Source organism: Pseudophryne corroboree, chromosome 4 (genome assembly GCF_028390025.1).
Source record: "Pseudophryne corroboree isolate aPseCor3 chromosome 4, aPseCor3.hap2, whole genome shotgun sequence".
In the NCBI taxonomy this organism is placed as follows: Eukaryota; Metazoa; Chordata; class Amphibia; order Anura; family Myobatrachidae; genus Pseudophryne; species Pseudophryne corroboree.
Genome location: NC_086447.1, coordinates 771,873,521 through 771,898,971, shown reverse-complemented (window position 1 = coordinate 771,898,971; position 25,451 = coordinate 771,873,521). Strand labels below are relative to the sequence as shown.

General features: G+C 45.7%; 1 protein-coding gene and 1 non-coding gene across 3 annotated transcripts in view; both read right to left on the bottom strand.

The window, feature by feature from the left end:
• Positions 1–25,451, bottom strand: part of INTS7 (integrator complex subunit 7) — a 154,196-nt gene that overhangs the window by 124,299 nt on the left and 4,446 nt on the right. For both annotated transcript variants that reach the window (XM_063918247.1, XM_063918246.1), the window contains exons 4-5: positions 23,570–23,707; positions 14,693–14,739 (exon numbers count right to left, since the gene is read on the bottom strand). In XM_063918247.1, coding sequence (XP_063774317.1) covers positions 14,693–14,739; positions 23,570–23,707 — 185 coding nt within the window. The remainder of the gene's footprint in view (positions 1–14,692; positions 14,740–23,569; positions 23,708–25,451) is intronic.
• Positions 11,582–11,778, bottom strand: LOC134913221 (U2 spliceosomal RNA). The gene has a single exon (XR_010177034.1). It is a non-coding gene; the product is annotated as a U2 spliceosomal RNA (small nuclear RNA).

Here is a 25,451-nt window from a genome sequence, read left to right as displayed (position 1 = left end):
ACTTCTGGATTTAATGCCCATTCTCCTGGATGAAAATCCCGATGACTGAGATAATCCGCCTCCCAGTTGTCCACTCCCGAAATGAACACTGCCAACAATATCACTTGGTGATATTCGGCCCAATTGAGGATTCGAGCTACTTCCCGCATTGCCATGCGGCTTCTCGTTCCGCCTTGTTTGTTGATGCATGCGACCACCGTCGCATTGTCTGACTGCACCTGAACAGCCTGAGCCTGCAGCATGTGCACTGCTTGTCGCAATGCATTGTAAATTGCCCGGAGTTCCAGGACATTTATAGACAGCAATCTTTCGTGATCCGCCCAGAGACCCTGGAGCTGAAAATTTTTAACTACAGCTCCCCAACCTCTGAGACTTGCGTCTACCGTGAGAATTATCCAATTCCAGGCACCGAACCGTTTCCCTGCGGTTAGATTCTGTACTTTGAGCCACCAGAGTAGAGACACTCTGGTCCTTGGAGACAACCTCCCCCTGTGGTGAATCTGTAAATGCGAGCCCGACCACTGTGCGAGCACATCCAGTTGAAAAAGATGTGAGTGAAGTCTTCCGAACTGAAGCGCTTCGAAAGCCGCCACCATTGTGCCTAAGAGGCGAATGCACAAATGAACAGAGACCGTGCGTGGCTTGAGCACTAATTGTACCAGATGACGAATGACCTGTACTTTCTGTTCGGGTAGGTAAATTCTTTGATCTACCGTATCGAGAACCATACCTAGGAATTGAAGTAGATGTGATTTCTTGAAGTTGACAATCCAACCGTGGTGAACCAGTACATTGTATGTCAGCAATGCCTGTTGAAGGAGGATTTGTTGAGACGGAGCTTTGATGAGTAAGTCGTCCAAGTACGGAACTATTATCACTCCTAGGGATCTGAGATGAGCTATCACAGACATCACCTTGGTGAATACCCAAGGCGCTGACGAGAGGCCAAATGGTAGAGCCTGAAACTGGTAATGGTTCTGTCCTATTGCAAACCGCAAAAACCTTTGATGAGGAGGCCAAATCGGAATGTGTAAGTACGCATCCTTGAGAACCAGCGCAATCATAAATTCCTGTGGCTCTAGACCTGCAATTACTGACTGTAGAGATTCCATCTTGAATCTGTAGTAAGTGACGTACTGATTTAGGCCCCTTAAGTTCAATATTGGCCTGACCGAGCCATCCGGCTTCGGTACCACAAACAGACTGGAATAATAACCCTGACCCTGTTGGTGCACAGGGACCGGAATCAAAACTGCTGCGTCCAGCAGAGACTGAATGGCAGTCTGCAGAATCGCCCTCTTGCCGTCCGACAAAGGCAGTCCTGTCCTGAAAAACCGCATTGGCGGGAGACAGTCGAACTCTATTTTGTAACCTGTTAAAACTAAATTGCGGATCCACCCATCTGTGGACGTCTGAAGCCACGCCAACTGGAATGACTGAAGACGTGCTCCCACAATAGGAGATCCGAGATGGGCTGGGAGCCCGTCATGCCACTGGCTTACCGGTGACTTTAGTATCCTGACGAGTGGTATTGGTTCGTTGGAAACTACGTCCCCGACCTCGTCTACCTGGTGTGGCCGTTCCTCTGCCACGCCCGCGAAAGGACTGAGGTGTAAAGGATTTTAACGCCGGTCCAGAATAACTTTTTCTAGGAACTGTTGGAGGAAATGGTAAGAAAACCAACTTTCCTCCCGTGGCCTCAGAAATCCATTTGTCCAATTCAGGACCGAATAACTTCTCGCCCTCGTAAGGTAACGCTTCTATTCCTTTTTTGACCTCTGTCTCCGCTCGCCAAGAACGTAGCCAGAGCGCACGTCGTGCTGTGACTAGCGATGATGAAAGGCGAGAAGTGAGCTGACAGACGTCAGTAGAAGCTGTACATAAATAGTCAGCCGCTTCCCAGATTTGATCAGCGAGAAGTATAAGATGATCATCAGTTAAGGCAGATCTGAGTTCTGTTATCCATACCATTAGAGCCTTAGTTACCCAAATGCCACTCAACCCAGGTCTAAGCAGCACTCCTGCTGCTGTATACATGGACTTTAGCATAACTTCTATTTTACGGTCCGAAGGGTCCTTGAGTGTAGTTGCAGCTGGTACTGGTATGGTTAATTTCTTTGTAAGTTTAGATACAGATGAATCCACCAACAGTGGATTCTCCCATGTAGCTGTCATAGACTCTGGAAACGGATAACTAGATCTAAATCTGTGAGGTACAGAAAACCGTTTATCCGGATTCTTCCTTGTTTCTAGTAACATTTTATTAAGAGATTCTGAAACATGGAAACATATTGGAGTTCTCTGTCGTTTAGTAAAAACGACCTCATCATTTGTCAGAGGCTCCTCAGTCTCTGTAAAATTCAGAGACTGACGCACCGCTCTGATGAGATTATCAATGCCCGGGCTCTCGAAATCGTCACCATCTGACTGCTGGTCTACTTCGCCCTCCTCAACCACATCTTGTACAGTGAGGTCTGGCGAAGAATCATCAGACAGTAACATAGCAGAAACCGGTAGTTTATAAGAAAAATGAAACTTATCCCCCTTAGTCAAAGAGGATCTGGACCTTTGGTAAGGCGGAGACCCCTCTGGTAGTTCTAGCGGTCTCACCCTAGATTCAGATCTTGCCGCCTCTCGCTCCTGCCGAGAGGCGGCCAACTCTGATTGCAATCCAGCTAAGACATCTGCTAATATAGCCCAAGGCGGGTCCGGGGTTGAAATTGGATTTGAAACCGGAGCAGAAATTGTATTTGTTTTTGAATTTACAAAACATACTTTACATGTGGTAAATCCATCAGGTAATACACCCTTACAGACATGGCAGTAAAACTGCTTTTTGGACTTTGCTGGTGTTTTACTCATTATACAAACAGACAATACAAAATACAAAGACAAACAACTTGCGCGACTCAGTAAATAGCACTAAGGTGTCTCTATATCTCTGGCCAAGTGTGCCAGCAATATGCCTGATCCCAAATTCCCCCTAACACCCCTGCGCCCAATGGTGGAGAGATGTAATACAGGAATTCTGGAAAAGAAACAGGAAAAACAGGAAGCATGGTTAATATGTCCTCATGCTCACAGTATATCACAAAAGTGCAGACTTATAACTTATGTAGCAGATTTATAATTCTTTATATGCTTATATGCACATTGCTGTTACAAAGGCTTAAAAACCTATTCATGCAGCGCTGCTGGCCCTGTGCTAGGCTAATACCATACACACTCGATATTAAGTGTGTCTCCCCCTCTCCCCCGTGCTCCGCTCTCTGTACACGGAGACCGGGCTATGACACTGCGCCTTCCGGAAGCGCACTGGAGCAGGTGAACATGCCGCATAGAGCCGTGGAGCGGCCTATGCAAAATCAAAAGACCGGCGTGGCTCAGAGCGGCGGCATAGGCACTTACACAGCGGCGCTGGAAGCTGAGGGCAGCGGCGGGCGGCACATACACACACAGTAATCTCACACAGCGGGGCGGCAGCATGAGCTGACCGCCCCTATCAACATACCTGGACCCTGTGGTGAGGGCAATGACGGGGCTTCTCTGTAAGCACTGTCAGCCTTTTACTGCAGGAGTCCTGCACGTGGTAGTGAGGGAGCTCTTCTAGAGAGGTCAGACACCCACAGCTGCTTCAGCAGCTTTCACTATCCCAGACCCTCGCCTTCCTGGAAGGGGGAAAGGGATGTGGCTTCAAACAAAAAGATCAAAAAAATCAATAAATTGTGGACCAACTTCCACAAGCCTAGTTGCTCGGTGAGCACCGAAAAAACACTGAGGTACTCTGGGATATGGAGGGGAGGTATAGTCAAATTTTAACTATTCAGTGCCTAGTTCCTGTGGAACCGTCCATATCCCAAGAGTACTCCAGTGACCCCTAGTGGATGAAAAAGAAATAGCGTTTAATTCTTTTGACGCAGGAAAGGTTAGCGAGGCTTTCTTATTTTCAGTAAAGAAGCCTCCTCAACCTGCATAGGTGTTATATCAGAAATATTCAACACATCCCTAATGGCCTCTATCATCAACTGCACCCCTTTTGCAAGAGATGCTGCCCCCCTCAACACACCCCCATCACCGTCCTCAGTGTCAGAATCGGTATCTGTGTCATCTTGTAAAATTTAAGCAAGAGCACGTTTCTTGGGAATATACAGCAGGGGGCCCTGAGGTCACAGAACTGGGCCAGACTGCCATAGAGTTCTGTAAAACCTGAGTTGCAGATCATTCTGTGCAACCCTAGTGGAAATCTGAGAAATCATAGATTTGATAGAGGATAATCACTCAGGCTCCCTTGTGCTAAAACAATGCAATCCTGATTACATGGAATGGGATCATCCTGAGAGGACATATCCTCTGCAGCATATGACACAGAGTCCCTGGATATATCTTAATGGTGACCACAGACACTACACACACAGGGGAGGGCAGACAGAGTTTCACCCCCATGAATGGCAAGAGAGAGACAGAAATTGGAGCCAACCCACACACATCGCTTTTTAGGTAAAGGGAAACCCCCAACCAGCGCTGACTGTGCACCTTAATAGGTTACACAGCCTGTATACAGCCTCCCCCCCTTCTACAACCCCCTTGTTCCGTGAGAGATAGCTGGAGTTGGTCTGGAGGGACTTGCTCTTCACTGACAGCGTTGTGCAGGCAGGAATAGGGCCCTGAACGCTGCTGGGTCCGCTCTAAGGAGAAGCTCCGCCCCCAAAATGTTGCTGTCTTCCCGCTCTTCATAGGATTATACTGGCCTGAGGAATTATGCTGGCTGAGATCCCGGGACCCAGACAGGCTGTGTGACCAGTGTAGGGTGTAGGCGCTGGCTCAGGGCGCCCCTCACAGCGCAGCACTATGTACCGTTGAGCTACCCTGTTGCCACCATCTTCACACCGGCCCCCCGTTTGCTAGGTGGGTCGGTGACTCACTCGCCACCAATCTTCTGGCTCTGTAATGGGGTGGCGGCATGCTGCCGGGGTGAGCGATGCCCTGTGGCGGGGAACGATCGATCCCCGCAGGAGCTCAGTGTCCTGTCAGCGGAGATAGTGGCTCAGACCCCGCAGGGCACACACTATTCCCCCCCTTAGTCCCACGATGCAGGGAGGTTGTTGCCAGCAGCCTCCCTGTAAAATAATTAACTCCAAAATAAACTTTTACTAAAGAAGCTCTGTAGAGCTCCCCTAGCTGTGACTGGCTCCTCCGGGCACATTTTCTAAACGGAGTCTGGTAGGAGGGGCATAGAGGGAGGAGCCAGCCCACACTCTCAAACTCTTAAAGTGCCAATGGCTCCTGGTGGGCCCGTCTATACCCCATGGTACTAATGTGGACCCCAGCATCCTCTAGGACGTAAGAGAACCTATCACGTAAAGTGGAGCGCCAGTTGCGTAAATCTCGTATTGCAAGTGACTTCCTCACATATAAGACTGTCTACCACTCTTATCGTAATGCCCTGGACACTGCCAAACAAACATATTTCCAAACGCTCATTTCTGCTCAAGCCTCTAACCCCAAACAACTTTTTAATACATTTAAATCACTTCTCAAACCTCCTTCACTCAACCCACCAGCCACTATCAAGGCGCAAGATCTAACTTGCTACTTCAGGGACAAGATTGATAAGATCCAAGATGAAATGGCAAGCTCTTCCTCAACCAGTGACCTACTCAATTTCCTACCTAAACCCTCTGGCACTTTCTCTTCATTTGATCTCACAAATGAAGATGAAGTATCAACACTCTTCTCATCCTGCTACTCTACTACCTCTCCTCAATCCTATACCCTCACAAATAAGTAAAGCTCTGTCTCCTGTGCTCATCCCAACCTTAACTAACATCTGTAATCTCTCTCTCTCTCTCTCTCTCTAGTAGTATCTTCTCTTCACTATTTAAGCATGCAGTGATTACTCCCATTCTGAAAAAACACAATTCTGACCCTAACTCTCTCTCAAACTACCGTCCCATCTCTCAGCTCCCTTGCCTCTCTAAGCTACTTGAGAAACTTGCCTACACTCGCCTCACACACTTTCTTAACTCATACAACTTATTGGACCCACATAAATCAGGCTTTCGTTCCCAACACTCCACAGAGACAGCACTGACTAAAAGGTGAATGATCTGGTCACTGCGAAGTGGCTTTCTAACCACCGGGTTGACGAGCGCTGGTATATAGATACCAACCCCCTAAATAAGGGGTGTCTAACTTGTATCACTTTCTAAATGTGGAGATAGAGGACCATATGGCTGATCTAGAAATAGCATCTGACAAAGCTTGATCTCTGCTCTCCTTGCAGAATGAGTCTGGGGTGTACTTTATGGCTTTTTCTTTTTTCTGTAGGACTTGGTGAGGACTAGATGACTTAATTTCTGAATATGCAAAAAATAGACTTGATAGACTAGGGTGTACTTTCTTTTATTCACATGACTGACTGTAGCTGTAGAGAACAGATTTGTTCTTGGCCAAAGTGTATTGAGAAACAGTTAGGATTTAAATGGGATTTTGCTACTTACCGATGAATCCTTTTCTCTGATGCCACAGGGGACACTGGAAGAAGTTGACACTGGGGTATAGACGGGTGGCTATTGGGAGCCTGGCAATTTAAATTCTTAAGAAGTGTTAATGCTCCTCCCCCTCTATCCCCAATCAGCCTTCAGTTAAGAATGAGCCGAGAGGAGACGGGAACCAAGAGGAATAGAAAACTAGAACAAGGAGAGGAAAGTACACACAGTAACAAAAACTAACTTTCAACCTTAACAACGACTGAAGCAGGTAAACAGCGCTGGGCAGGCTTCCAGTGTCCCCTATGACATCAGAGAAAAGGATTTATCGGTAAGTCCCAAAATCAAATTTTCTCTTTTAGCCACTAGGGGACACTGGAAGATGCCGACACTGGGGACGTCCCAAAGTTCCCCCCTGGGTGGGACAGCGCTGAGGAACCTGCAAAACTAAGCGGCCAATCTAGAAGCTGAAGCCGCAAACGTATTAAACGTAGAAAACCAAACAAAGGTATGAATTTGGAACCAAGTTGCCGCCATGCAAAACGGCGTCGTAGAAGCCCGCGAGTAGCAGCCAAAGACGTACCCAACTGCCTGCGTGGGGTGCACCAAAACTGAAACAGGTGGTTGGTGAGCACTGCTGAAATAAGACGTTTGGTTTGTAGCTGGCCACCCCCTGCAGGGGGAATAAAAGAAGAAGGAACAGAAAACCTGACATGCGCAAAAGCGCTGTTCGAGTCGCATACATTTTGAAACCCCAAACCACATCTAGGGTAGAAGGTGCCCCATAATCATCCAGTAAAGTAGGGACCAAAAGAGGCTGGTTCATATGAAAAGCAGACACGACCTATGGAAGAAAGGTCAAAGGGGTTCTTATAGGCCCTACACACTGGCCGATTTGTTTGAAAGATATGAACGATCTCGTTCATAAATGAACGAGAACTAGTTCATATCTTTCAGTGTGGAGGCTCCAGCGATGAACGATGTGCGTCCCCGCGCTCGTTCATCGCTGGTCCCTCGTCGGCTGTGCATGCAGGCCAATATGGACGATCTCGTCCATATTTGCCTGCACTTCAATGGAGCCGCGTGACGGGGGGAGTGAAGAAACTTCACTCCCCCCGTCACTGCCCCCCCGCCGCCGGGTCGCTCATCGGCCGTATCCGCCGTCGGGCAGCTCGGCGGCGGATCGGCCAGTGTGTAGGGCCCATTAGGGTTTAATTCAGATCTGATCGTAGATGTGCGAAAAAAAACGCACATCTACGATCAAATTCTTAGACATGCAGTGAGACGTCCAACACAGAGCAAGTCCGCCCTGCATGCCGGATCCAGCCCCCCTGTGACATGCGAAAGCATTGCACGGCGGCAATGCATTCACATGTTTACAGTAGCCCTCTGCCTACGCAGCCTAGCTGCGAAGGCAGGCTGCTACACGCCATTTTTCGGGTTGCAGCGTCTGTGTGCGACGTCACGCAACCATCTCGGCCTGCACCGCAAATGGTCTGGACACGCCTGCGTTGTCCGTACCGGGCCCCCTCCCCCAACGCCGAGACGATGTCCCTTTAATGCCAACGCAATGCCCGCTCCATGAACGCCTCTGTCGGTCAATTAGGCAAAGGCAATAGCACAAATGAGATGCCGTCACATCTCACTGTGTGCGCACGCACGCTTCACCGGGATTCAGTCAGCGAATCCTGCCGCAACAGCACCCAGGTCCGAATCAGCCCCTTAGTTTCACCCTATTGTAGTAAAAAATTAAATATGGTGACCTACAAGACAACACACTCAATTCAGAGACCCTCCAGGCCAAGGCCAATATGGCACAAATGGTGGTTGTACTCTGAGTACTCCCTTTAGGAACTTCTGCATGGAAGGAGCGCTAATCTGCACTGGAAAAAGATGGATAAGGCAGACACCGAGACCTTCAGTGATCCTAAACGGAGGCCTACAGCCCATCCTGCTTGAAGACACAAAAAACGCTCAACCCAGGTCACATATGATCGCCAAATGCGATGGTAATGAGCAGCTGTAATCTGTTTTCTTGCCCATAACCTGGTAGCCCTTAACTTTGGTGTAAGGTGCACCTACACACTTGTTCCTATAGTGTAGTACTAAGTCCCAGCAAGGTAGCACATACCATTATAAGCAGCTAGGGTGTGCAGTCCAGGCCCCCGCTCCACAATATATCCTTAACCTGGTAGTACTGACAGTTTCCGATATTCCCTGGCGCCTCAAGATGGAGGCCTCAACAGCCACCCTGTTAAACGCAGCTGTGGTAAATCGGGGTGAAAGATTGTTGTAATAAGTCTGGGCGTAGAGGTAGTGGCCATGGATCGTCTCCGAGTAGCACGTCCTCAGAGGCCAATCTTGCGCTACCATAATCACTGTGGTTGACTTCAGTTTGAGAATTTGAGGAAGAAGCGGAACCGGCGGAAATAGGTAAACAAGATCGTATTGCCAGGCAAGTCATTTTGAACTCCATGAGAGTCACCTGTGGGTAACCCCACCTGCGAACCAGTGCACTGAACACTTCTGAGGGAAGAGCCCATTCTCCCAGATGAAGATAGTGTCGACTGAGATAGTCGGTCTCCCAGTTGTTCACCCCAGGGATAAACACTGCCAAGAGAATCACCTTTTGTTCAGCCCATCTCAGAATCAGTGCTACCTTTCGCATAGCTATGCGACTTTGGGTCCTTCCATGTCCATTTTTTTTGACTGAAGTAAGTGCATGTCTTCCAGTAGAGCATTGTAGATCACTCTCAGCTCCAACACCTTCATTGACAACAGTGTTACCTGGTCTATCCAACGGCCCTGGAATTGAATTGCAGTACCACAACCACTGAGACTGGCGTCGGTCATCAGGATAATCCAGCCCCACAGACTGAATCACCTGCCAGCTATGAGGTTTTAAAACGTATCATCCTGTGGAGTGCAGATGAGATCCTGGCCATTGGTTCAGGAAATCCAGTTAGAACAGTCGTGAATGAAACCTACCGAACTGCAGTCTCTAAGGCCACAACCATCTTCCCCAACAGATAGATGCACAAGCGTACTGATACAAAACTTCATTTTGAGCACCTTCCGCACCATGAGATGTATGCTCTAAGTTTTGTCCTCTGGAAGGAAACTTTTTGCACATTCGTGTCCAGAAGCATTCCTAGAAACTGAAGGCGCTGGGACGGCAGAAGATTGGATTTGTTGAAGTTGATTATCCAACCGTGCTGTACTAAGATGTTTTACATGATCAACGCAGGTGTCACAGGTTGGTTTAGTTGTGGACCTGGACTGAGCAGAAGTACGGGGCACTGGCTTGAATTACCAACATGGAATGTAGCAGGTTTTATATGAGATTTATTCATGCACAATAAACAGATCAATAGGTATAAACTGTATTGTTACCAACAGATAAGAGACCAGGAATGAAAGCAAGTAGCTGGGAGAATGCAGGACACCTATTCGGTTACATGGAGTTACCTTGTGTAAACTGTCAGTGGTGAGCTGAAAGAATGCAGGCCAGCTATGCAGGATACAAGAGTACTGGGAGAATGCAGGCCAGCTACTCAGTAGACCATTAGCGATGAGCTGGGAGAATTAAGGCCAGCTATGCAGGATACCCGAGTACTGGGAAAATGCAGGCCAGCTACTGTTTGGACCATTAACGATGAGCTTGGCAGGACACCGGGATTGACCGATGAGAAGATATACACAGCCGAACACTGGTGCTATGGATGGATTTAGCACTGGAGTCCAGAATAACCAGGAGCAGGTTTGCAGACTGCATACAAGGAATGAACAACAAAGCACTGGCAATTCCACAGTGCTGGGAGACTGGCTTTATACCCCTGGCTGGATGGTGATTGCCCATTGCAATCAGCTGATGGCAGAGTGGCTCTCGATTGGATCCAGACTTGTCAGCTGACCTGGACCGTCATGGCTACACAAAGTACTGAGCTTGGAGGAAAACTCCAGTGTTGTGGGACCACATGGAGGCAATAATAGACGCAGGCGCTCTGAGAGTACAGGAAGCAGTATCTGGTGACCACTGGAGTCAGAGAGGCATGTAGTATAATGATAGCATGGACAATCCTCAATGATTGAGTGTAGGCACAGCATGAAGAAACTTGCTGAATTCAGTATTCACACAGAGGGTTAATCAACACAGGTGCAGCTCGTTAGCAACTCTTACCTTCCAGACAGAGAACTCATGGAACTGGTGAGCTGTTTATCCCAGTGAGCAGAAAAGACGCAGGATCCAAGACAGATGGCAGAGGAAAGTCACCAAACGATATGAATTTAGACAGGATTGTGACAGCAAGTTCCTAGAGAAGATCCTCAGAAGGAGCATTGTTGAGAATGTCGTCTAGGTACGGGATAATTGTGACCCCTAAAGATTGGAGATGTGCAAACATGGCTAACATGATTCGGGGTGTTGATGACAGACCGAATTGAAGTGCATTGAACTGGAAATGGCTATGGCGTATCGCAAACCTAAAAAAACATCCGGTGTGGTTAACATATAGGAAGGTATGCATCCTTTATGTCCAGGGATATTAGAAATTCCTCGGGTTCTAGGCTCGCAATGACTGAACTGATTGATTCCCTTGAATCGGTAGTAGGCAACAAACTGCTTTAGATATTTTAGGCTGAGGATAGGTCTTATTGATCAGTCCAGCTCTTTAGAAAAAAAACAAAAAACGAGTCAGCGAAGAGATTCAAAATCTAATTTGTGACCCTTGGATACTAGATTTCGCACCCACACATCCTTGGATAATTTGAACGAGGCCACCTGGAAGTTCCGAAGGCGGGCCTCCACTGCAATCCACACAGTCTTTCCTGCTGGTTTTGACTCCTGGCGACGAGCAGCCGTCTAATGTCGACCTCTATTTCCTTTTGTCTAAGAAATGCTTGCTCTTGCTCTGCCACGAAAGGACTGAGGCATTCAAAAGGAGCAAAACAAAGGTCCTGTGGAGTGGGTGTTGGTAGAAAAGTGGACTTTCCTCCAGTAGCATGAGATATTAACTTATCCAATTCTTTTAAAAAGAGCTTTCCCATAAACGGAAATGCTTCCCCGTCCGCTTGTCATGTGCGCAGCCAAAGCGCTCTTGTGCACCGTCCTGGAGGTACTGCCTTACCAGGCCAATGCTTGTAGTGGACAGAGCAAGTTCTTCTTCACTCATCTCCCTGTTCAAAAAATTTTATTTAATTAATATATGGTCCCCAGATAAGGGAGCATCAGATATTAAATTGATAAGAACAGATGCTACACTTGATCTTAGCCCAAAAAAAAAAAAAAAAAAAAAAAAAAAAAATCGAGAAGCGATTTTCGCTAGGACAATAAAGTAGTTGCATGGGATCCTGGACTGCAAGACCTTAACTAATTTAGCGGCCCAGTGTTCCAATGCTTTGTTTACCTAGGAACAGATCAATGCCGGTCTGAGTAACACACCTGAAGCTGTATATATAGACTTAAGGGTAGTTTCTAATTCCGAATGGATGGCTAGTTTAAAGACATATCAACCGAGACTGTAGTACAGTCTTGTTTAGATAGCCTGGAAAGTGAAGAATCCACTTGCGGTGGATTTTCCTACTTTTCAATCATAGACGCTGGAAAGGGATAATTTGAGAGAAAACGTTGTGGCATGTAAAAATGTTTATCAGGAGTATTACGACCTCTGTCTTTTACAGAGTAATGAGGTGTCCGGAGAATCTAGCACCACTGCATTAGCAATATTCATTATTTGTTGGACAGACAGAATGAAAGGTTCAACTCCTGCTGCAGTATCCTGTAGAGCAGAACAATGTGTGTCTGATACTACCTACCGATCCTTCCAATTCATCCTGAGGCCGCAGGTCTTCCTTCAACCTTACCTTGGAATTATAGAGGAAGACAAAGACATAGGGCCCTCAGATCTGGCAGCTTCCCGCTCTCTACGAGAGGCCGCCAGCACAGAGGTTAAGTCCACCAGAATCCCCGCTAAGGCAGTTTCCCACAGAGGAGTGGTGCTGGATTTATGTTTGGGAGGAAACCGCAGTACCCAGAGGAAACCTACAAAAGCACAGGGAGAATATACAAACTCCACACACCTAGAGCCGTTGTGTGAATCAAACCCACAACCCCAGTGATGCTAGGCAGCAATGCCAACCATCACACCATCCGTACTGCCCTTGAAAGTCCAGCCGGAGAACCTCTGCAGTATAGGTCTGGCATAGGGACAAGCCCCTGAGATAATTTCTTGTTGCATTACAGCAAACTAAAAACTATTTTTGTGATTACTTTGCAGCTATTCCCTTGCCTATTATTGTACTGTTGTCTGTCTAGGAGTACCAGACAACACAGACACCCACACACTCATTCATTCATTTATTCAGAAAACACAGCAGTCAGACAGGCAAGGAGGATAGAGTGGGAGATCACACTGTGTGTGCCCCCTAGTCCACTGCTAATCTATTCCCTTGTGCCCTTACAGCCCCAAAAAGGCCAGAGAACCAGGGATCTTGCAGTGGAATGTCAGAGGTAGTAAACAGCCTCAAGATGGCACCTGCTGTTTTCCCTGTTGCAGGAGAGAGCAGACAACAACATTTTATATATCTTACTGGCGCTGCCTCATGTTATGGAGCCCGCCCGGCTGAGCATAAGCTTAATAGAAACAAAGAAACATAGAATTTGACGGCAGATAAGAACCACTTGACCCTTTTTTTTTTTTTTTTTTTAATGGCCACTCCATTGTGGCTCCACCCCATCCTTGTCCCCGCCGACCTGGGGACCTTCTATATCCCACAGCAGTATGCAAGGGACCGCTGACCACCTCTTTCTCTTACCTATGTGGAGAAACACTGGCTTAGATGCAAGATGGAGTGTTCATAGGTGGGATTCTGCCACAGGCCACCCAACATCTGCCACAGGGTCAGCTGGCTCAGCCTTACCGCTGTAATTGAAAGTGCGCTGTGTTAGCATACCAGCGCACCTTCCCGCTATCTCTGCACTGGTCTGTCCTGAACAGCCCTCCCCCCTCCGTCATTTGCCGCTGTAGTCATCCGCCTGACCGCGGCATTAAGCCTCCTCCTTGTGTGCTGCAGTGGGGGAAAAGGAAGCAGGGCGTTCTCTAACAAGCGCGGAAGTGGTGGTGGGGTTTAAGGGGAATGCTAAAGCCGCTGGTGTCTCACAGCCAGCACTCACCAGCAATCAGGTGACAGGAGGAGTTTGATGGAACGTGGCTGAGCTTCTCAATTAAGCTCAGACAGTTCAAGCCCACAAGTATAGAGCTTCAGAGACCCGGACCCCACTTCTCAACAAGTGGGGAAGGGCTCTTTCTCTTCTGCAATAGAGGCAATAGCAGTGCTTTTCAGTTAAGCCCGGACAGCCTAAATCCTTTCCCTGCTTGTGTAGGAAAGTCGAGATCTGGACCCCACTTCTCTGATAAGTGGGGAAGGGCTCCTGCTGTATAATAAAATAAAATAAAATTTAGAATTAAGGCTGGAGTTTAGCCTGATGTGCCCAACTCCCTCTGCACATTTCTAAAACTGAGGGCTGATGGGGGAGAGAGGGGGAGGAGCATTAACGCTTCTTAAAAATTTAAAGTGCCAGGCTCCCAATACCCCAGCATCTTCCAGTGTCCACTAGTGGCTGAATAAGAAAAGACAGCATTTGGGGGTGGTAATGGGGAGTGGTTGGGTAATCGCAGGCGTGTTATGACCGTTCAGACGGCGTTTCTGGGCACGCATAAATTAGCAGTTGCGATCTTGCTACTGGAGAGCTCTCTACGTCCCTGGAGATCAGCTCAGCCTGCGCATATTAAAGGCACTCGGACTTTGGGACATGTTCTGATTTGCAACGATGGTACCGATGTATCAGCAATTATACACTCTCGGACGGAAATGATGCGATAACAGTGGGCACCCCTTATGCTCAGATTAGCTTCCGCCCATATTAGCATAAAATCGTAAGTGCGTACGGCAAAAGACAGCAACAGCAGTAACCACATCTGAATTTGGCGCATCAATGTTATGTTAGTCTATAAATCTCACTCACTTACTGCTATGAACTAATCTGACTGGTCCACCTGTCCAAGACAAACTACAGCATTCCTTACCCCATTAAGTTAGTCAGTGACTGTGTGATTAAACCAAGGTAATTATACAATGTACACAGAATCATTTTAAAACATTATCTTGAGCCAGATAAACTAGTAAGCTATAAAATCAGTGCACACCTTGTATCATTTCTCCAATTTTGTTGCAGATTCCAGTAGCAAAATCTCTGAAGAAGAAAAACATTACAGAATGTTAATGGCAGACTTACCAAACACAATATACAACATAATAACATTGCAGAAGGTGTTAACTGTTCTGCCACCCACATTTATCATTTACTCTCATTAGTCCACCTTAAACTTGCTAAGCCAAACTGACGAGCTGTAATATTCCCATTCTGTTAGTAAAAGTGCTTATTTATAAGCCATTCTTCACTCACCTTTGAAATATTATTCCCTCTAACATAACCTACATGTTTTATTAATGGAAAACCAAATTCCTTAACAGCTTACTAGAATTGATAAAAGGTATCTGTAGGTCTCAGGCAGTGAATATGTCTGACATCCAGTGAAGGCCAGACATCCAGACAGTCAGCATGACACTACATAAGGTAGAGGTGGCTCAAATGGCCTGAGCAAATAGGAATGCTGATAGCAGCGAAGCTTGGAGGAAATGCTCCATCTACGGAGAATGCCTATGAGCTGCCAGTGCCATCATGTTGGTTTAGGTAAGCCATACCTGTGATGTTTCTGGCTGGACCTGACTTGCTGGCCCAGAAGGAGCAATGAACATACATTTTAGGCAAGATAAATGGCAGGTAGTTTCAGCACAATAACCAGTAGAATTGACTTATAAGAAGGTCATGTACCTTTTATGCAGTGAAAGAGGAAAAATGACTTCCAAGCCAAGGAGACTGACTGCCACAGGGACTACATGCCTTACTGGCAACTGAGAAGGGTCTACCTGCAGTCAGACCATACTGATCCACCCTCCATGCCAGGAAGACAAGTACCGTGTGAGAGACATAGGACTCTTTAGGTGCCTGAGAGACTGTTCCATAGAGCACACGCTGCTCAGTAGTGGGCTGAAGTACAACAGCCTCTGGAAAAAATTCATCTTGTTCTAATCTGTGCAACACCACATCAAATCTGAGCCAAAGGTACCATGGTAGTTTATTGGGTCACTCACTATTTGGGACTCTTAATTTATCTGTGCGACTCAAAGAGATAGACAGTAAAGATATTTAATTAACACGCCCACCGCAATGCAAATCATGAGGTACTGTAGGCTGAGGATTCTCCCATACAGATATAGACGATAGGCATCATAATGTCCAGGATGGCAGAAATTGTCTCAGCCTGAATCACCAGCTAAAGGGAATACATTCGGAATCTCTGTTGCAGAAGGCATTCAGATTCAATATAGTGAAAGAAAGCATCCTGTTTGGGCAGGATTAAAGATTGGACTAAACACACCATTCCCTTTTGTGTCATGGGTATGGGCAGATGACCACAACATCCAGAAGCCATTGAATGGATCACATTTCTGCAGTCTGAAACTCTGGGAACCCATTACAGGAAGAAGCAATTTGGGGCTCTGAAAAAGGATATTCAGAATCACTGATAGATGAGACCAAGTATCAAGGGATTGGTCACAAAATATGACTAACCGTGAGTAAAGTGTTGAAAGCACGCCGCTACCATTTCCATACCCAAGTCAGGTGTACCAAACAGATGGTAAAAGTCTTTATCCATATTTTTATGATAGATTCTTATGGAGCTGTGCTGCCTGGAGGAATCAGGTCTCAGGGATTGGTTCCATGACTGCTTAATGTGTAAAGAAAATATATAGTTATGGTAGACTTACCGGCGATAACTCTATTTCTCCTAAGTCCTCAATATCCACAGGATAAACATTGGGATATGAGGTAGTGGCAGCGGATTGGCACCAACAATCAAAACTTTCGGCCTCCCAGAATGCAACGGGCCAGTCCCCTATATCCCCGCCTCCTGGCTCAGGCAATTCAGTTGTTTTCCAAAGCTCAAGGCAGAAGCGTCATAGAGAGGCCTAATCAGGCGAGAAGAACACACATGAAAAATCAGAAAAGGAGGGTGACATAATAATGCCCCTAAATCTAAAACTATTCTAGCTGAAGCAATAGCCAGTAGAAAGAGAAATTTAGCTGTCAGCCATTTAAGAGCCACTTGCTTTAGTGGTTCAAATGGAGCAACTTGAAGTGACTTTAGGACTAAACTTAAATCCCAAGGCACTGCAGGAGGAACAAAAGGAGGTTGGATGTGAAGCATTCCCTGGAAAAAAGTGTGAACATCCTGTAGGTTAGCAATTTTCTTTTGGAACCATACAGTCAATGCTGACACCTGCACTCTCAAGGAAGCCATCCGTAGACCTTTGTCCATTCCTGCCTGAAGGAATGCTAGGACTCTGGAAACTCTGAAGACCCAGGGTCAAATTTCCGGTCACTGCACCACTGAATATAGGCTTGCCATATTCGCTGATAAATACGAGTGGAGGATGGTTTCCTTGCTCTGAGCATTGTTTGAATTACCTGTTGTGAGAATCCTTTTGCTTTCAGGATGGAAGTCTCAAGAGCCACGCCGTCAAAGACGGTCGATCCAGGTGCTTGTAATAGCAAGGACCCGAGACAGTAGATCTGAACGTTGAGGGAGTAGGAATGGAGCATCCATCGACTGCCTCTGCAGATCTGTGTACCAATGTCTTCTGGGCCAAGCCAGAGTTATCACGGCGCCCTTTCCTTGTTTTACCTTTCGCATCACACAGGGCAACAGGGCGATCGGTGGAAACACACAGGCCAGACGAAAGTCCCATCTCACTGACAGGGCATCCACAAAGGTCGCTCTGGGATAATTTGTTTTTGACCCATATGTTGGAACTTTGTTGTTCTGACGGGATGCCATGAGAGCTATCTCCGATAACCCCCACTTGTCTACCAGAGTCTAGAAGACCTCGGGGTGTAAAGGCAATTCGTTTGCATGAATGGCTTGTCGACTGCGAAAATCCGCCTCCCAGTTTAGGACTCTCGGAATGAACACTGTGGACAAGGCTGCGAGTTCCTCCTTGATGATTGAGGTATGCTACTGCTGTTGCGTTGTCCGAGTGAATTTGAACTGGTTTCCCCTGAAAAATGTCCTTTGCATGAATGGAGTGCCATATATACGTCCCGAAGTTCCAACATATTTATTGGCAGGCAACTTTCTTCCGTGGTCCACTGCCCTTGGAAGCAACTTCTTCCTGACACTGCTCCCCAGCCCTGAAGACTGGCATCCGTTGTCAGAACTTGGGATGGGATGTCTGTAGCCACCAAGCTAATGACCTCCTTCCTTCTAGAGGAAGGACCATAATCTGCGTTTTTATTGTCCGATGTAACCCATTCCACTGGAAAGGATCAGACATTGCAGAGGCCTCGAGTGGAACTGGGCATACTCCCCCATGTCGAATGTCGACACCATCAATCACATCACACGCATTGCTGCATCAATGGATACCCTTTGACTGTGTAGCAGCTCCTGGATCCTTGACTGAACTTTGGATATTTTGTTCAGAGGTAAAATTACTCTCTGAAGACCCGAATCCAACATAGCCCCCAAGTGAGTCATCTGTTGTGATGGAACCAGGGACGACTTTGCCCAATTTATGAGCCAACGTGTCTCTGCAAACAAGCTATTGTCTGTTGCAGATAACACTGAAGCAATTCAGAGATTGTGCCAGGATTAATAATTCGTCGAAGTATGGAAAAATCCTTATCCCCTGCTGAAGGAGATAAGCCGCCATTACCACCATAATTTTGGTGAACACTAGGAGCTGTGGCCAGTCAAAATGGTAGGGCCTGAAACTGAAAATGTTGCTGGAGGATAGCAAACCCGAGATAGCGCTAGTGGGACAGTGCTATAGGAACATGTAGGTAAGTATCCTGGATATCCAGGGATACCATAAAATCCTCCGGCTCCAGGGCCAAAATAATGGAACGTAAAGTCTCCATATGAAAACGAGTCACCCAAATGTACTTGTTCAGCACTTTGAGATTGAGTATAGGCCGAAACGACCCATTTGGCTTCCGGACTAGACACACGTTGGAATAGAAACCTTGTCCTTGTTGTGCAGGAGGAACTGGAATTATCACTCCTGACTGAAGCAACTTCTGAACTCCCTCTTGCAAAGCCCTAGCCTTCGTTTCTATTGAAGACGAGCTGGTACAAAAAAAAAAAACCTTTGAGGAGAGTGATTCTTGAAGGCAAATGCATAACCGTGACATACCGCTTTTTGCACCCAGGCATCCGTGGTGAACTGCTGCCAGATCAGTGCAAAATGAAGAAGTCAGCCTCCCACCATGGGATCCCCCAGGCTGATGGCTTATCTTCTGACTTGGAAGCCCGCCCTCTGGTACCACAAAGCTTTTTAGTTTTACAACACTTGTCAGCTTGAGACAGTTTGCCATAACCCTTTACTTTTGCTTTTCCTCGAGTCCGAAAGAGACGAAAAACTGGAAATCTAGGCTTGGATTTGTGTGTGGAAGGAAACTTCACTTTCTTGGAGTCTGCTTCTGATTCCGAAATACTGTTTCATTCTTTACCAAAAAGAATATCTCCAGTAAAAGGTAAAGACTCCAGAACCTTCTTGGATTCTGAGTCAGCAATCCATGTATGTAGACAATCCGCTCTGTGAGCTGAACTCCTGACGCAATTGTACCCATATTCAAGGCTTTTTCTTCCATAAAAATAGCAGCCTGTTTGATACGTGCAATTTGGGATTTTTGCTCTCTAGATTGCCAATGAAAGATCATCCTCCAATGCATCGGCCTAGGCTGCCACTGCTCTTTCCATCCAGGCTGAAGCCATGGCTGGTCTTATGATTGACCCAGACAAGGAGAAAATGTTTTTGTTTTTTTTAAATCATCTATTTTTCTATCCGTGACATCATTTAATGATGTTGAAGGCAGAGGTAATGTAGATTTTCGCACCAATCGAATGACATGCATATCTACTTTGGGAGCCACCGCCCTTTTTAAACAGTCCCCAGCCAGAAAAGGATAATAGGAATTCCATTTATAGAATGGCTTTCATAGCAATAATTAGCTCAGGTATGTCCACTGAGCCTAGACCTTCATCCTGGTCTCTGTATGTAGACCAGGAGTGTGATGAGTCCCCATCTGAAACATGTGTAGACTGTGAAGATGTTGTTTCATGTGTATGTGATTTACTTTCCATCGGCCTTTCAGCCTGTTTTTGTTGAAAGGCTGCAGATTCCTGTACTGGATGTGATAAACCCCAGGTTGAATGTTGCATGTAAGAGTTAATAGAGTAACCTATCCGTGGTATAGGAGCTGGCATTATCCGCTCAGCTATACTGGATAATGTCTGTGCAAAAGTAGCCCATGGGGGTTCAACTTGAACCTGTGCCTGCCTTAGATTATTCAGGAGGCTTTGGTGAAAGCTAAAACAGTTTGGACATAATTAATTTTCAACCAGATCCTGAGAGGTTAACCCAGCTTTGCAAGACAAACATGAAATGAGTGCTGGTCCTGTTGTGGAGAGTGTATCCTCCTCACCCTTGCCTCTCTTAGACATGATAAACAAATCACACACCTGTACAGTGTTAACTACACAATTTGTGACTGAAATCACTTTAAAACTTGTTAAAGTGACATACAATCCGATCCCTCCCTGCTTTGCACCAGAATTGAGGATCAGAATACACAGAAACTGACAGATTAATAGTAAAGTTAGCAATCACACTAGCAATCAGTCACAGGTTATACATTAGTATAATAAGTAATATGAGCACATATTCAACTACAGATACATTTCAAGTATGTAGGAGAAACATATTACTGCATTACCTTATATAGGACTGTTTAAACATATTCAGTCGCACAGTGAAAGAAAAAGCAGCAATAATTTACAGACTCATATGCATCAGGCACTTATCCAACTATTTGTACTCAATGGTAGATACTTAGTGCTATATCACTCAGCTCAGGAGAGTGGGATACAGGGAGACTTCACCCCGCTTCCAGGATCGATCAATACATTAGTGAACGCTGCATGGATCTAGACGCTAATAGTGTACACAACCGCCCAGTGAACCTACAGTGAACACTGACGCACCAGTCATACAGCCGCCTATGCTGCGACTGGGTCCTTTTAGATACACAGCGTCTCAGACAGAAGCAGGAAATCAGTTCATGACGGGAAACTCGGAGGAAACTGATCCTGAACCAGGGGAAGGGGTGTCCAGGGGAGCGTCTTACTCCCCATTGCTGACATCAACCCCAGGGATCTTGGCCTCACACTAATCCCTGGAGCCTAGCGCTGGTGCACCCGAGGTGGCAGCCGCGTCAGCTACTGTCCGGTAGTCTCCTCCCGAAACAGTGTGGCTGTGTCATGCGTCTCCCCGGCTAAGCGGAACCAGCACCTTACCTTCTCTCCGTGTTCCGGCCACAGTCTGGTAATGTCCGCTGGACTTGCAAGTACATCCTACACAGACGTCCGCCGAAACAGCACTGTACACGTGGGTAAGTGTTGTCGCAACCCGGCGGAGAGTTGTTCTCTTTCTAAGGTGCGTGTAAGACGCTTTTTAGAAAACTCGCTCAAAAAAACGTAAGACTATAAAAATAAATTAAATGAACAAGCTTATGGCTGCCAAAATCAGTAGACCAAAGATCGTGGTCCGGCTCCTGCCGCACCAACAAAAATACTGAATTGCCTGAGCCAGGAGGCGGGGATATAGGGGACTGGCCCGTTGCATTCTGGGAGGCAGAAAGCTTTGATCGTTGGTGCAAATCCTCTGTTGCTACCTCATATCCCAATGTTTATCCTGTGGATAATCCGTGTACCCTGCAGGAGAAAGGATATCTTACAGCAGAGATCAACTTTTTTTTCCTGCTTATAGTGTCCCTAAATATATTTTCAAGTTCCGGCCCTAAAGAGGGCTTTCCCTGAATAAAAGGCTAAGGAACATTACTGTATTGTACTGTACGGTGACCAGGATTTCAGCCAAAGGACATTGCCGGCAATCGCTGAAATAGCAGACATTCTGGCTACTAACTATGTGGAAGCCAGTGCTTGTCATCATTGTAAAATTACATTTTGGATATATTAGAGTCAATATGTATAAACTTTGCCCCAGGTGTGCCATATTGCAACGCCTCATGGGGTTGTATTTTTTTATTTTAATTTTTTTATTAAACAAAAGACCATCTACTCTCTAGATCGAAAGAACCTTGAAGGACACCTCTACTGGAAAAGTAACTATAGCCCTTTTCCAGAAGAGCTAGCAGTGGCACATGAGGATCTAGAGCAGCAGAAGAGTCTCACAATTTCAGAACTCTCTGGTAAAATAGGTAAAGCGCTAAACTACTTTTTAAGGTGCAAATTAATTAATCCTGATACATGGATTCCCATAACACCAATTTATTAGTGCTAGTTTGTGGGGGAAAAAGTGGGCAACAGGACACTTAGGTTTCACCTTAGACTGCTGCAGGGTGGATTACTTGCAAAACTATCGGTACAGAAACAAGAGATCATCCATTTGTACAAATCCTGGGTCCTATGGGGGGTAATTCCAAGTTGATCGCAGCAGGATTTTTGATAGCAACTGGGCAAAACCATGTGCACTGCAGGGGAGGCAGATATAACATGTGCAGAAAGAGTTAGATTTGGGTGTGGTGTGTTCAATCTGCAATCTAATTTGCAGTGTAAAAATAAAGCAGCCAGTATTTACCCTGCACAGAAACAATATAACCCACCCAAATCTAACTCTTTCTGCACATGTTATATCTGCCTCCCCTGCAGTGCACATGGTTTTTCCCAGTTGCTATCAAAAATCCTGCTGCGATCAACTTGGAATTACCCCCTATGGGTAGAGATTCACAAAGCCCTAACAACGACAAAAAACTAAAGCATGTTCTGTTCTGTCTGAGACATATCCCGGTACAGACTGAATCACAAGGTCTTGAGACACATGGAGCCTAGAGACCAATTTAGACTGAAGACCCGTTATGGAAGCGGGAAAGAGATCAACAAGAAAAAAAAAGAAAAAAAAAAAAAAGACAGCTTCAAACCCTCCTAGCTGATGTCACAAGTAACAGGAAAGCCACTTGCAGGAAAGGACTTTCAACTCTGCTGAATCCAATAGGTAGTAAGGAGGTTGATGCAGAACCCCTGGAACTAGAGGAGAGACTGAAACAACTTTAAATAATTTGGAAACAACTTTATCACTGTTGTTTCCAACTGTAAAGCGCAACGGAATTTGCTGCGATATATAAGAAACTGTTAATAAATAATGGAAGCTGAGCATGCAAGTCCTTGATGTCTATTACCAGATACACAGTTCAGCGCCATGTGCAATCCATAAATCAATTTGACTTTATACTGCAAAACCAACCTTACATCCAGAGCCAGGTGCAGTGCTTAAGTCAGCGTGGCTATGGTCTGCAAAACAAACCCCACATACTGTACACAGCGGTGTCTGCTCCTGTGGCTTAGTTGTGGCAGACTACCTGCGCCTGGGTTGCAGCTGAAATAAAAACCAGCTTGGACCGGTGGAAGGTTTTTCTAAACAAATTTAAAGCTAAAAAGAACACACATTCGCCAACACCCTAACTTAGAGATAGACGGCAGTGAGGACCGGAGAAACAACTTTATCAGACCTGCTTTTCACTGCAGGACCCAACAATCACAGGGGGTTCACATAGGAAAGTTTTCCCTTGGCCATTAAAGCAGCCAAAACTACACAAATATGTCTTGTGAGTTCTCTACGATTATTTACATTCACTCAGAGCCAACTGACTGCACCATCATTCGATATAGCAGTCCCTATGTAAATCAGAATCCTTTCGTGTAGCTTTATATGCACTACGCGGACTGTCTGCAATCTAGAACAACCTGTCTTTGGGACTTTCTTGCACTAAAAAAAACACACACAAAAAAAATCATACATTTGTTTATATGTTGGGCTTTGCCATATAATTATTGTTATCGCCATTAATATTTACTATGGGCTCAGAGCCAAATGCTTACTTTGACTGTGCAGAGAAGCGAGCTGCAGCAAATATAGCTGCTTCAACCTCCACGTTGTCATGGGAATCCAGGCACTGACGTATACTGTGATGGGCATTCTTCCGGTCAGGAATTATGGATGCCATGCTTCCTAACGTTCTGGAATATATATAACATGTGATCTGCTATAATCTTATTTAGTAAATCAAGTGTCAGAGTAATATTTCAAAACAGAATACAAATTTGAAATATATGTTCCTTTAATAGGTTCCTAATTCTTTATTTTACATTGACACAGAACTATTTAAATCTAGTTTTCTACAAACTGAAACACTATACCGTGAGAATAGAGAGACAGGCTGGGTCATTTAATAAAATACTGCTGTATGCATACTGGGAGATACAGCAGTCGTAATGTAATTAAGTGTTCTAAGGAGTCAATTTAATTGCGGGCAATTCCTACAATGTGCCACTTGGTGTTAGAACGCTAACAACGACACACCAAAGGGCCCCCAATGTGCCACATAATTGCGGATTTTGGCTTGCAGACCCATAGATTGTGGGCATCGCTGGAAATTTAATTAGTTCCTAACAGTTTTATGAGGTTACAACGGAGGAAGAGAAAGACAGGAGACGGACGCCGGAATCCCAACAATTGGTGAAATACCGGCGGTTGGAATCCCGACCGTTGGACGAAATCACCACTCGGGTGGTGGTCCACGCCACAACCCGAGGGGGGAAATAACCCTGAAGCGTGGCGAGCGCACATGCTATGCTCACCGCCAGTATTCCAATTGTCGGGATTACGACGTCGGTCTCCTGACCGACGGGATTTAGATAGCAGGTATATCATACTGATCCCTGTTAATACACATAGTGGCTTTGCCCCCAATGCAATGTTAATAAATTTCCAGTATTTTTTCTGTGCCAATGACTTCAGTAATTGAACCAGGGACTATTTAAAAAAAAAAAAAAAAATCTATTTGTTCTTTAATATTATATATCAAGACAATAATAGATTTGATTAAATATAGATTTTTACTGTTTTATGCACTGTAGTTAGAATGCACAAGAAAGGCTTTGTACCTACTTGCAGCAATGTCACCCACGTGAGGGCAGCACACAGACAAGAACACGCAGCCAAAAAAGAAACAGGGCAGCAAACAGATGTGAGAATATACAGGAAAACATTATTTGGACATTATAATCATTGAAATCCATCCAGCGAAATATACAGTACATGGACATTATTGTTATTTACTCATTATATTCATCACATTTCCATGATGTACAACTTTTTTTAGGGACACTTTCTTTGCCCAACAGAGCCTGCAATCTAGCTTTTGCCATCTTGGATACAGGGAGATTTCATGGAGCTAGCACTTGGAAGTTTTCCCTACCCAAAGGTATGTTTTAGTGAGACCTTGATGATCTAGAGGTGAAGAGTATCTGTAGGTGTACTTCTAGATCTACTACAAAAACAACAAACAACAAAAAAAACTGTACATTCTAGCCTTGAGGAACTATTAGCCAATCACATTTTAGATACACATTATTAATGTTAGTCATTGAAGCAGTCACTTTGAACCCCACATCAGTGTTAGAGCAGTGAGGCTAAATACATAAGTCTTTACCCTATGGCTCCTGCTCCCCAGCTGGACCTCTGTGACCTGGCTGTGAGTATCTGTCCACACACTCTAACTCACACCCTGATACCTTAACCTTTAATCCTAATCCCTAATACTAATACTCTAACCCTTAATCCTAATACCCTAACCATCAACCTTAATCTTAAACCCTAACATTAATACTCAAAACCCTCACAATTAATCCTACTACCGTAACAATAACACTCCAACTCTTAAGGGAGGTATTCAATTAGTGCAGTTTTTTCGACTGGCAC